Source organism: Acanthaster planci, linkage group LG01 (genome assembly GCF_054643075.1).
Source record: "Acanthaster planci isolate LZ-2023a linkage group LG01, COTS_SCS, whole genome shotgun sequence".
In the NCBI taxonomy this organism is placed as follows: domain Eukaryota; kingdom Metazoa; phylum Echinodermata; class Asteroidea; order Valvatida; family Acanthasteridae; genus Acanthaster; species Acanthaster planci.
In genome coordinates this window covers 16435865-16449916 of record NC_141777.1, presented here as the reverse complement: position 1 = coordinate 16449916, position 14052 = coordinate 16435865, and the positions used below count along the sequence as shown (strand labels likewise).

The window sequence follows — 14052 nt, the reverse complement described above, 5'->3', positions numbered from 1 at the left end:
CATATAAAAATAGAGTGCCAAATGATTTTTTAAATTCAATAGTTTCAGGCCATGACACATACTCGGGTACTGGCAATGTGGTTGTATTTTGTCCATTTCATTCCTCAAAACTGCCCCTGTAAATGTCGAAACATTTCAGAAGGGCAAGCACCCTTTTCTTTTGCTTACTTGCCAATAAATTGTAAGACAATTTCCTGATATCTACATGTACATGTAGATCACAGATGAATCTATAAAAAGGACAAGTCATGACACACTGCATGTTCAACAGACCGTAGGCTAGCATGTTTTTATCAGAGTGCACCTCAGGCTTTTCACACCGGGATCAATTGTATGCACACTACATGAACCAAACCAACTTGTAACTGCAACAAATCCTGGTCTAGCTTGATTGCCACCAGGGAACCAATTGTAGGCTGCATGCTGGCAGACGAGTTGCTGACTCTGCAGCTGCCATTTGACTGCAGGAGGAAAGCTCCTGGGAATGCGCTTAAAAAAACCCAAGTGAAAACAAGTCCTGACTATGCACTATGCGTTGTGCTATTACAGTTGTAGACCAAATGATAAGAAATTTTTCCACATGATTGTACATTGTTCAAGTGTTTTTATTTCTCAATAGAAATTAAACTTTTAGAAAACAATAATTTTTGAGCAAAACTGTGCACCATTAGGATTTACAAAGAGAAAAAAACTTACCACAAAAAGGTACCCCCAATGGAGCGAGTTGATTTTGTTATGTATATGATATATACATAACAAAACATATATGTTATGTATGTCTTGTGCAGGGCTGATGTGACTCCATGACATGGGTACTTTGACATGCTTGAAATTTGAGTAACTCAATTTTTAAGCCATTCCCCGAGGTTTGAATTATCAAGATTTAACTGTGTTTTATTTCATACTAAGAACTTGGAAATAAAAAGGTGAAGTTGCAAGGTAATTCCATGCAATTTTAGGTTCCTGGGTTTTAGCTAGGACTGTGGAAAGTTGGGAGTGCAAAATAAAAAAGTGGGAGTGTAACTTAACCACTTGCTGCCGGGTGCTTTCAAAAATGCAGTGCGCACATACGGGTGATTTTTAAGATTTTCAGTTTTCAAAATTCTTCAAAAATTCATCATTTCATTCAATGGACATTTACACCCACACGAATGACTGTTTGGTGGCTACTCTAAGCTGACAGGCAGCCTTCAATGACTCCTGAGTATTTCAGCCAGGCCTGCCGCCCTGTAAAGAGAGCCCAGAATTGTTAGGTGTTGTGTAATTTCCTTTGTCCCCAGTGAATGCGAGTGGCGTCTTTTCAAACGTGGCGGGATTAGCATGCAGCCGTGTTGTGTCGCTCATCAATGGGGCCCTGGAGCACTTTTGTCCGTGGTACTAATCCATGGGCGCGCTATGTCCGAAACAGTGGTATGCTGTTTAAAAACAGTGACGGATTACCTTAAAAAAAAACAAGCCGAAAAATGATAGCAATTCCAAGCAGCAGGTCTCTTGTTCCGATTAAGGTCTTTTGTTACACAGACCAGCTCTTTTGTCCGAAACCGGGCACCCTGGCAGGAAGTGGTTAAGACATGCACTGAGACTTCGAGATAATGGTTCCAATATTTCGTAGGCAAATCTTTTTAGTAATCTGAGCGGACAGTCATTAGGGTGTGTGGCTTCACTAGATGGAATATGTGTTTTTATAGACCCGACAAGTAGTGTTATAGGTGCAGGTAAGACAGGAACACAAAGAGATGGAAGATCAGAACATACTGTTGAAAAGTGATTTTGTTTATCTCAATTAGTGGCTATTGTTTATCATTTTCATTGTTGAAATTAAGCACAAGAGCTTGTTTTTGAGTCCCACTAAATGACAAATCTGCTGGTGCAGTTTTCGGGGTTTTGTATCAAGTGAGCAATCTTGTGATTTTAAAATTTGATTTTTGGTTAATTTGATCATTCTTTGCATTTTACCATGAATGGTTTATAATTATCACGACACTGTTTAAGTGCAACATCACATTGTTCGATTAATTTGCGTATTTCACTGTTAAACTATGGTTTACCATTAAGTTTCAGTTTAACTGTAACTTTATATACAAAGTGCCCTCCATAATTTATACTAGGGGTTTGGTGATAGTGTGCAACCATATTGTTAGGGTCATTCACTTCATACAAGTTCAACCAATCCATGTGTTTTCCACTGTCCAAAACTATAAATAGATGAGTCCTGAAAGGATCTAAATGACACTGGGAAATTTTTTGATTGGAAGACATTTTTGGTCCATACATTACGAGAGCAAGATCGCTTATGGTGATAGGGGCAGCAACTACAGTTTATAGTTGTCATTGCTTTAAACCGGTTTCAAGTACTGCATCTCCTAAAAATTGCTTGATTTACAACTTGCTTTAGTAAGGTTTGCTGCTTGAGCATGCCAGTAGCCAGATTGTTGAAATCACCCATGATAATTACTGATGCGTTGTTGGAAATAGTACGCAAGTGATTGACCTTAGAAATTACACAGTCAGTAATAGTAATAGTTTGCAGTACCTGCTGCTACGTCTGACTCTGAGCAGGAGGTTGTGGGTTGACGTTCCACCTGAGTGAGCTTGTGAATTTTTTCACAGGCTGTCGGACAAACACCGAGTATCCAGTGTTAAATACATATACACATCAGTGTAAGGGCAAAAACATGTTATTGAAAATTTACACCTCCCCAACACAAAATACATCTTGAAATAGATTCGTCTTCATCATTCTATTGCATGTAGGGTTGACAGGTCAAAGTGACTAAAATAATAGCGATGTACGTGAGTGTCATAACCTGAGAAATACTTTGCATAGGAACTTTAAATGTGGCTTGTGCATTTTGTAGATAATTCAAGCATGTTGTATTAAAACCTGAAAGGTCAAGGGTCAAAGGTTTCAGTGGCTAAAACAAGACAAATCTTGTTGATCTCAATCATTTTAGATGTATACAATTTGGGGATTTTTGGGTTGTTCAGTTACAAATACTACTACCTCTGGTATTTCAAGTAGTGATAAAATTTGTTTGATATTAATAATATGTCTTTTATTTGAATTATTTTACAGGTTGCTAAAACTGAGTTGTCTGATTTCAAAACAAGAAGAGTGACTGCGTACAGAAAGCATCTTGTTGAACTAGCTGAACTTGAACTGAAACATGCAAAGGTAAAACAAATCCACATAAATATGATCATGAATTTATATATAGCTGAACATAAACAACACAAGATCTGACCCACAGCCTTGAGACAGTGCATCCTTTGCAATCAGCAATGCAATTTTGCTGTCCAGCCTCTATCCTCCAAAATCTTCCCAAACTGCCTGGAGGATTTTGAAGTATTGGGGATGGTTAGGGTATTATTAATCCTTATACCAGTGACGTCATAAAATACTCCAGCCCCCCCTTAAACGACAGGTTGAAGAGTGTACACAAATTCACATGCTTCAGTTGGTCTGTGGCAAAAGTTTTCTTTAATCGTGTGAAGTTTGAACCTGATAACATTATTGAACCAGAAGTAGGACTTTTCAAATGTCACTTTAGAACATCCATTTTGAGTAAGACAATCTTGAATTGTCTTTCAAATGATAGAATAGGCATTGGCATTAATAAGGTGTTGGGCTTGTCGTTTTGTTAAAATGGTCGAGCTACTAGTGACAGAAAGAAAAACTGTCTACAGTGATCTGTTGCTTGTGCATATGATGTGTGCCTTGTGTTCTGTGCTTGTGTTACTGAACAGCGTGTAGTGCATGTGTTTTGTGTCATATAGCAAAATATGGATTGCCACCAAAGTTTTACTTAATCTAGAATCGGGGCAGACCAGCTATGCTGGAATAGGCAGACACTACACAAAGACTTTGAATTATCTTTTTAGATTTGATTTCCCTCGTCCTTTTTGTAGCCGTTTTTAGTTACCTCTTGTATTTGGCTTATAGCTGTCTTTTCGACCAATAAATACATGTATAATAGAGATTGCATATGTTTATCTACAGGCCCAGGTTCAGCAGTTGAAAAATTGTCTGTCATCTCTTCAAGACAACTAGTTTAATTGGACTGCAGAATAAAGACACCATAAAAACGTTCCAAGTGTATTACATTAGATTTTTAAAAACAAAATCGTACAATGTGTGTTTAACTCTGGACAGAAATTCTTCAATGTATATTTTGACTACTTTTGAAAGAAAGCAACTTTTGTTAGAAGAAATACCAAATTTCTGTTGGTTGTATTCTCTAGGGTGAAAATCACAAATATGTAAAGCCAAGAAGAAATATATTAAAGTAGAAGAGCAACAATTATAATTTAAAGGTCTTGCAAACACAACAATGCTATTCTTGTGTGTCTATGGACTAGTTTATAGGGAATGAAAGCATGATGGGGCAGTGTTCAAGTTGTGCGTTTTTCAACCAGCAACATGCCTGGGGATGACATGTAACCCAGGTTGAATCCCTGACCGTATTACGTTACGGAGGGAGTCCAGGATGAAGGGTGCAAAATCGGGCGAAAAGTTTTGAAACTAAAATTTCCAATGCTTCTACCTTTTCCAAGGAGCCAACTTCACGTCTTTAACTCCTATGCGTCCTTATCTCCACAGCTGGTGGGATAAGAAAATTCGACTTATCACCGCCAAAGAAAAAAATTGGAAAATAAATCAGAAGTTTAATTCTTGCTATTGTCGTGGACTGTTTTCAGTCTTTCTCCAGTGCATGCAGTTCGTACAGTGTGCGCGCGCAACTATTCTGCGTATTACACGCACATCGAAACTACATGACTGGAACCAGCGTCTAACCAAATCCACCAGAATATAAGATTAAATCAGTGCTCTGAAATATACGATTGCCATGTATTTCAGAGTACTGATTTAATCTTATATTCTTGTCGATATTCTGATCACAATGCTACGCAGCCCTTCCATATTCTCTAACCGAATCCACTCGTTTCGAAAACGCTCACAAAAGCACGTAGCACGCAACGTGGTTCTCAGCCACGGATACCATTGACCTCTCCGTGCCGTGTACACACTACATTGAGCTGGCCGGGGGGTGAAACTGTGGCGTGCATTGATCATGGTGACGGTTGGCCTTGTTACCGGTATGTGCACGCAAGCTGAGTCTACTGCAGCCAGTATGGGAAAAATCTTTAACCAACAAATCTCTACAAACAAATTAAACAAGTTAAACACTTTAAAGAGAGATTGTTGGTGAATTTATTCCCGTACAAGAACCCTGCATATATACAAAGACTTCTACGCTAACTTAGGTATAAAGCAGAACAAAATATGATCATTTTAAGGGTAACCAATAGGGGGTTAATTGGTCAGTCTGAAGCACCCGATTCGACAAATACTGAAGTGTGTAGCAGGCATGCAACAGACCTTCAATGGAAATTGCGCACATGTAGTGTGTGCACGCAGCTCAGATTCCTGTACGTGCGTGTACTTTATACAACGTCTGTCACTTATTTTCCTCGATTTTGCAGTGCATGGTTTGTTCTGAAATTCCTAACCTCCCCACCCATGGATAGATAAGGCCACGAAGAATTTGTAAACGTGAAAAATTAGTTCCTTCAACAAGGTAAACCAAGAACAAATTGGAACCAAATTTGTGATCGTTTTGTACACAACTTTTATACCCTGGACGTCAACCAGTAGGAATGGGTGAATTGGACGGTGTATCTGTGAATGCCCCCCCTAAAAAAAACAGAAAAGAAAAACAAAGTCTCTTATTATACAGTGTAAGCCTTTTTTTCAAACTGACCAGGTGCAAAAACAGTAAATATATGAATGGGACAGTATACACAAAACTTAGACATGGATTAGCACCTTTGGCTTTTGTGCTTTGGTTTTGTGTTGTTTGTTTAAATTACCATTATTGTTAATGTTCCAAATAAAGAGATATAGGTTCTGTGTGATTTTTCTAAGTTGGGCCAGCTATGGCCTAAACGTAGGATTTTGTAACTGTATTTACAATATGAGTTGCACAAAATTATATCAAATACTGTGCACTTTGTGGTTTCGGTATGAAGTAGAATTGGAGTAAAAAAATTCATTCACATATGGTAACATAAACTAGTCTGGAATGTGTTTAGCAAACAGCCGAATCATCATTACCATCAATGAGATTGGAGGCTTTCAAATTTGGACTAAACGAGACTTCGGATGAAATGCATAAGCCATCTCAAAAGCCACAGCGTTGAAAATGTATTCCAATCTTAAGAACATGTTACATCTGTTAAACTTGGTTTTAATCTTGAACATGTTCCATCTATACAATTCCATGTGAGCCTCAAAACAATTTATATCTGGAAAAGTTCATTTGGAAGGTGTAAGACAGGTGAGGTCCATAGAATTTTATTCAAGGTGAAAAGGATGCAAGTCTGTAAGATTTCATTAGATTTTAGGAAATGTATTTGAAATTTGCAACTACGCTGTTTTAAAATGCGAGATTTAACAATACCTTCAAATTTTTGAAAGATTTTGTTTCTCAAAATCATGGTCCAATCTTTTTAACTCAAATTCTGCTTTGTGTTTGGTTTCTCCCAGGTCTCCATGAATGTTTTCTGTTTAAGATCATAGCTTGAAGAATATCTTTTTTTTGGTTAAACTCAAAATTGTTCTAAACAGTCAGCCATACAGTATAATCTCTGTCATGTAAATTGCTGGCAAATTTAATGTAGCAAGTAATTTTATATTTTAAAAGAGTCATTTCCGTTTCTTTGTGATGTAATTTTGGTTAGAGAAAACACGAATAAACTTGTGTTGATATCAAAGCATTTCTCATGAAAAGAAAGTGACTGGTGTAATTATATCATGCAATTATCTGTCTACATTTGTAACAAAAATTGAGAATACAAATAACCGAACCTCTCAGACAAACTTAAATGTTGTGGTTGTGTACCTTGGGGTTGTACTTCATTTGATTAGTAATTACATGTATTTGTTTTTATCAACGTTTTACGAAATGAAAGTGTGTAATTTGAGTGTTAGAATAGATCCTTGAATATTAAAATTAAATGAGGCTTCGATGTTTAAAACACAAATACTGCAGGAGAGGTGCATTAAAAATAGTTTCCTGAAATGGTTTGTAGTACATGCAAGTTTTTACAACGGAAAAATGTGTGGTAGAGCATGTACCGTAGGTTATAATCGGCGATGTCCGTCAAATAAATCATATGTCCAACGCTCTTTCATTCTTATTCATAACTTTGTTTTGTTGAAAAGAAAGTTTAATAAGTGCAAAAACAGACAAAAATATGGAAGGCTTCATTTAGCAATGTTGTTTCATATTTGCTATCCATAATCGGGGCCATTCATCAAAAAGTAAAAATGTAAATTGTTCGTTTTCTGTAGGGCGCAAAAGTGGGGGAGGGGGTTACTTGACAAACTCTCTAAAGCGTAATATAAGTAACTCGCAGAGTCTAACTTTGAGTCTAAAAGTCTCAAATCCCAAAAAATCCAAATCAAAAGTGGATATCAGAAATCTCATTTTTCCCCAATGTAGAGCTACTCTAGATCTCGACCTTCTGTATACCCTCCTGGGAAAAATTAGTGCCTCCAATAGGTTTCAACATGTTGGTTAATAACAAAGCACAAAATCTGTCAACCCTTCCATCTTGTCCATGCAGATTCGATTTGAAAAGAAGAGGTAACTTTTCCGAAGAGCAGAAAAGTGAACCTACAATCCTGGACAAATCTCGTTGGAACATGCCTCCCGCTTGCCCGGCGCCCCCTGTCAAGGTTGATTCTCATTAATGGTAGGTTGGGCCGAATCTTGGTCCAATAAATTATCGCAACATTGAAGGGGGGGGTCTTGTCAACGCCCTTCCCACAAGGTTTTCAACTATTTTGTGCAGGATTGTAGGTCTACATGTTCACGCATGTGTGTTTGCACTCGCCGTGCCTTCTTGAAAACGAGATTGTACAACCTTGCAAAGATTTGCCTTCCTGCAGTCGATGGGTTCCAGATTACATTGAGTTGACGTCACGCAGCTGTTCAGAAAAGGTTAGATAAAATATTAGAATCCTTCGTAAAAGTAGAATAATGCTTTTCGTTTATTACCTTTTAAATTATCGACGTATGAACAATATTTTGATGTTTTTATTTTGGTCTTACCCACACACTACCATAAAATCTCAAGCCGTAAATATTCATCTGCGTACGAGGGTCCCGTATTGCACTTTTTTCATGTATTTTAGATTTTCGGAAGTGATGGGTCAATTTTTGGCAGGATATTTCTCTTTTAGTTCAGGTAATTTTTCAGTTTCTATAAATTGATATACTAGCAAATATTTTTCAAAGCCCTTTTTCAAAGTTGATTTTCAAAAAAAGGAAACTGAACGAAAAAAAATTACAAATCCTAAAATCTTTGCACGTTATTTTTCCTGTTCACGGGTTCCGGATGCGCGCCATCAGGGGTCAACTTGCGGGCTCTATTTGGGGGGGGGGTATCTTCGGGAAAAGGTGGATAAACAAAATCCGTTGCTTACCCCACGGACGTGTATAACAAAATCTGGACTCGCAATGCCCTTAACCAGCTTATAGAGTCATTGAATCCACTCACGGCCATTTTACCGAGCCGAATACCAAATAGCTTTCCTGGCAATGCCCGCCTTTGTTCTTCCTGACGTCAATAGAGGGGAGCCAACCCACGGTTTTGTATTCGGCTCAGTAAAATGGCCGCTGGTTGGCTTCTTTTTTATTCAAAAGCGTTGCAAGTCCAGGTTTTTTTACATACGTCCGTGGCTAACCCCCATAATATTGAAACAAACAGCGCTCTTCTGGCCATAATCTTGAATTTCCAGTGAAAAAACGGAGGCCAACCTCTTCTGGAGAGTTGACAGGCAGCGCTACTGATCTGATTTTGCATGTTTTATGAGCGCGTATTTGTAGTCCTACCTGTAAAGACAAGATGTGGCGCCCATGGCAACAGACCAAAAGGGGGCGCCCGGTTCTTTTTTTTTTTTTTTTTAGTGCTTTTTTTCTATTTACTGGCGGAGAAAATGAGCAGTTTTTCCTTAGGAAACTGGCAAAAATGTTGAACAAGCATAGCTATCAAACGAGGGCGCTGCACAAGAGCTATATGTAAATGACCTGTCACATACTCCCCCGCTTAAAGGTTGGCGCCTCGACAACCTCTTGTAATCATACGTTGTAACGAGCCTTAAGTTTAACAGAAAAATTATACAAGGAAGAATACGTCATAGAGTCCCAAATCATCTTGGTTGGACTCCGGCCAACATCTGCACTAGCAGCAGCTGTGTACGACTAATGTCTGCCAGGACTTGGGGGTCGACACTTGGTGCTGTAACAGGTGCTGCAGGTATCTCGCACTGGACAGCAGATCTTGGCAGGTGATGAGGGTTGGCATGCTGACCTGCCCCTGTGCGGCTTGTCCGGCGAACTGGTACTGGCTGCTCATCTGGGTTGCTGCTGAAGTCGTCGTCACCGGGAGTAGAATCATCCGGAGTGGCACTGGTATGGCAAGCTAGCAAATCTGTAGGATGTTCCTCAGTGGGAGCATGCTCTGAAGGGGTGTGCTCCACTTCGGGATTTGGCGCTGGCTGGGCATGGCCGCTGAGGTGATGCTCCCCTGCTTTTTTTAGAAGCAGCAGGTTGTCCCTCTGGCTCCTGTTTGTCTGCTGGCACCTCTGGTGTCGTACCCTGCCGCTGTATAATGAGAAGCTCATCGTCTGTATCCTCATCCTCGTCAGCTTGCACCACGAAGCCCGGAGCATCTTGACAGTATCCAGGTTCCGGTGTCTTACTCCCATCCAGCAGCAAGGTGGTCCCACGCAGCAGCTCTCTCCGGTGTAGCGTCTTTTCCTTCCCCTCCCCATCGAGTGGAGCAACGGTGTAGACGTGCCCAGTGCGATCAGGTCTCCCTATCACCTTGAAGGGTTTGCTGTCCCACGCATCTTGGATTTTATTTCTGCCCTCGATGTTGCGGTTACGGAGGAACACTCTGGTACCAATGTCCAGATCTTCATTCTTGGCTGTTTCGTTGTGCCTCTTCTGCCTTCGCGAAGCCTCTTCCTCAGTTTTCCTTGAAGCCAAGTGAAATGCCAGGCTCATCCGTGCGTGGTGGTCAGCTACCCACTGATGCAACCCATCGTCGTTATCTTCTGGTTGGTGGTCTGTACCTAGCAGGTGGTCGATTGGCAGCCTTGGTTCACGCCCGAAGAATAAGTAGTATGGGGAGTAGCCCGTCGATGAATGTGGTGTTGCATTGTACGCATAGATGATCTCGGGCAGAAGTTCCGGCCATCGACGCTTCTTCTCTGGGGGCAGTGTCCTCAGGCGGTCATGGAGAGTGCGGTTGAACCGCTCGCATTGGCCGTTACCTTCGGGATGGTAAGGTGTTGTGCGACTTTTGAAGATACCATACATGCTGCACAGCTCGCTGATAACCCTACTCTCGAAATTCCTTCCCTGGTCGCTATGCAGGCGGCACGGCACTCCGAACTTCACAAACCAGTCACGCACAAGGACACGAGCAACAGTTGTTGCCTTCTGGTCCTTGCATGGGATGGCCTGGGTGAACTTGGTGAAGATGTCAGTCAGGACGAGCACATTCTCTATGTTGTTCGTCCCAGGCTCAAGAACATTGAAGTCCATTGCGAGAACCTCCAGTGGCTTTTTAGCGATGAAAGAACCCATCGTAGGATGCAACTTTCTACCGGCCTTGGCTAACATACATCTGTTGCAGTCCCGGCAATGTGCTTCAATATCCTTGGTCATCCCTGGCCAATAGCATCGCCTCTGTACTAGCTTTGTAGTTCTCTCAACACCCTGATGCCCAAGTTCGTCATGCAGTGCAACAAGTACCTTGTTTCTCAGTGCCAAGGGTAGAAGAAGCTGATGGCACATTTCTCCAGCATCTGTCCTCCTCTTGTAAAGGACACCATCTTTCACCTCCAAAGCATCCCAGAATTTCAACAGCTTGCGGACTTCTTTGGCCTCCCTCATAATCTGGTCAGGGCGTGGTCTACTCTGTCCCTCCCATAAAAGCCAAAGTGGTCCAAGGAAGTCGTCACTCTTTTGAAGTGCGGTGAGATCTTCCGGTGACAGAGATGGTGAGTGTTGCTGTTGCCATGGGAACTGTCACAGCTGGCTTGGCACGAACCTCATTTAAGCCAGCTTCTTGTAGGGTACTCCTGATGCATTGTCTCACAACCACCGGGATGCTGGTAGCACTGGTTTCGCTGATGGCAGCAGCAACTGTGGTCTCTTCAAACCGTACTGATTTTGGTTCGTCACCGTGCTCTCTCTTTCTGCTCAAAGAATTGGCATTGCTGTTGTTCCGCCCGGGTTTATACTTGATGCTAAACCGGAACTGTGCTAATTCGGCGGCCCATCTCGTCTCAACTGCACCCAGTTTGGAATTGGAGTGGAGGTAGCTCAAGGGGTTGTTGTCCGTGTAGACAACAAAGTCGGCTCCCAGCAGAATGTCACGGAATTTTACAGTTATTGCCCACCGCAGTGCCAAAAGCTCCAACTTCATGCTGCTGTAGTTGTCCATGTTGCGCTCGCTCCCGCGGAGACCTCTGCTGGCATATCCAAGAACTACACGACCAGTGTCCTGTTCTTGGGACAGAACAGCACCAAGACCAAGATGACTGGCATCAACTTCCAGGATGAATGGACGTTTGAAGTCAGGATAGCCAAGAAGAGGAGCCGACGTTAGGAGTGACTTCAACTCGTTGAAGGAGACTTCGCAGGCTTCATTCCATGATTCAGGTAGTTGAAGCTGGGATGGGACGACTCTTTTGCCCTTCTTCTTCTTTGGACCACCAAGCAGCGCATGAAGTGGGGCGGCGACTTTGGCAAAACCTTGAACAAAGCGCCGGTAGTAGCTAGCAAGGCCTAAAATGCTTCGAAGCTCACCCTCGTTGGTTGGTCTCTTCCACTCAGCTACAGCACGTATCTTCTCTGGATCTGGTGCAATTCTATCCGCTGATACTTCATGGCCTAAATACTTCAGCTTGTTGGTAAACCAGTGACACTTTTCTGGTTTCACCATCAGGTTGAATTGACGGAGGCGATCAAGCACCATCTGGAGTCGCTCAAGTGTCTCGTTGAACGTCTTGCCAAACACAAGAATGTCATCGAGGTAGACAATCAAGGACTGGAAATTCTTATCTCCAAAGGCCTTGTCCATGAGACGCATGAAGGTGGCAGGTGCATTGCAGAGCCCAAACGGCATTCGTGTGAACTCGTACAAGCCACCTACACCAACACGGAAGGCGGTCTTCTCGATGTCTCTCTCTTCGATGGGGATTTGGTAGAACCCATGGGCAAGGTCGAGGCTGCAGAAATACTTGGCCCCATTCAGTGCGTCGAGTGCTTCATCGATTCGTGGAAGGGGATACGCGTCCTTGTGTGTCTTCGCATTCAGGGCCCTGTAGTCGACGCACATTCTGAGTTTCCCATTGCTTTTACGGACAAGGACGACTGGTGAGGCATATGGGCTTGAAGACTCTCGTATGACGCCACGGTCTAGGGATGCCTGAATGTGGTCTCTAACTTCTGGCCATAAGTGTGGGGGAATACGTCTGTGGGGCACCTTGACAGGTATATCATCAATAGTGATGATCCGATGCTCTATCTTACTGCAGAAACCGATGTCATCTTCATCTTTGCTGAAGACATCACTGTATCTAGAAATCAGTCCTCTCAAACTGCAGCGCTGCTCGTCGCTGATGTCCTCACCGATCGTCAACCGCGTCATCAGATCGGATACAAGATCATCACTCTCAGGGGTTTGATGGGCAGAAACCTCACAGTCGGATGCAACTGTTCGAGGGCAGGGGTACTCAGAGAATTCACGAGAGAGTACTGCAACTGGGGTCTTCGGCTGAAGGTACAAGTCACTGTCACTGAAATTAGCAACTTGAACGGGGACTCTGCTGGCCTTATCAACACTGACAAGGGTTGGTGCAATCATCAGACCTTTCGGAAGGTGCTTCGTGTGCACATCAAGTTCTTCCACCATTGCTTGGTAGACATCATTGCTAGGCCTGACAGAGCACTGTACAACATGCAGAGACATCGCTGGTACTAGAATCGGCTTCTGACCAGAAATGCGGACATTCCCGGGTTTGTCTAATTGATGGGAGGCACTCCGTATCTCCTCATAGAGAGCTAGGACATTAACCCACTCGGTTCCACCGGAACCGTCTTCCAGGCTGCGCAGGAATCCGGGTCCGATTGTCTTTTGCAGTGCGTCTCTCATGTCTCTGAAAATGTTCGAGCCGATGACCCCAGGCACTTCTTGTTTCCTTTCAGACATTGCTGTGCCAACTGGGTCCTTCACCACCAGGAAACCTACTTTGTCAAACGTTTGTCCCAATGCCTGAAGTGACAGCTCAATGTAACCCAGATAGGGGATTGCAGCACCCTGGGCACCAGAGATGTGGAGTAAGTTGCGGATATCAACCAACTCTTCCGTGGAGAAGTTCTCTCTAAAGCAGGATTCGGTTAGTGTGGATACCTGTGCTCCGGTGTCAAGTAGGCATATCACCTTGGTGCCTCCAAGCTTTACTTGTGCAACTGGGCAGTCCCCTACTATTTTCTGGATAATCGAGCCTCTGTCTTGCAAAACTTGGTGGCCTGTCGTTTGGCTCACAATGGCAGGCCGACCTAGTTTAATGGCTGTTGGAAGGAAGGATGCTGGGGAACAAACTGCGGCTGGGTAGACTGCTGGGGAACGGACTGCTCTGGAGTAAACTGTTGAGCACGGGGGTTGAACATACTTCGTTGGGCTTGCTCTGAAGGAGATCCATTACCACGTGGGCGGTGAGGGCAGTTACGCTTCAAATGCCCTGTTGACTGACAAGTGTAGCACCTGCGGGGTTGCGGCTGACTCCATCCCCGTGGTCTCTCACTGAGGGCCTTGATGAGGGCATCTATTTGCTGCTGTTGGGTGGATGACGGGGTGGATGAACTGCCAACTGCACTCTTCTCGTGGGCCTGCAGTGCTGCCTTCACGGCCTCCAGCTCCTTACGCAGCTCCTCCAACTCCATCTTCCTCCAGTGAACTTGCTGCTTC

At 42.9% G+C, this 14052-nt stretch overlaps 1 protein-coding gene across 2 annotated transcripts in view; it reads left to right on the top strand.

The window, feature by feature from the left end:
- Positions 1-7194, top strand: part of snx6 (sorting nexin 6) — a 62219-nt gene extending 55025 nt beyond the window's left edge. For both annotated transcript variants that reach the window (XM_022255278.2, XM_022255279.2), the window contains exons 13-14: positions 3077-3175; positions 4001-7194. In XM_022255278.2, the coding sequence (XP_022110970.1) occupies positions 3077-3175; positions 4001-4051 (150 nt within the window). In that variant the 3' untranslated portion in view covers positions 4052-7194. The remainder of the gene's footprint in view (positions 1-3076; positions 3176-4000) is intronic.
- Positions 7195-14052: the final 6858 nt, after the last annotated feature.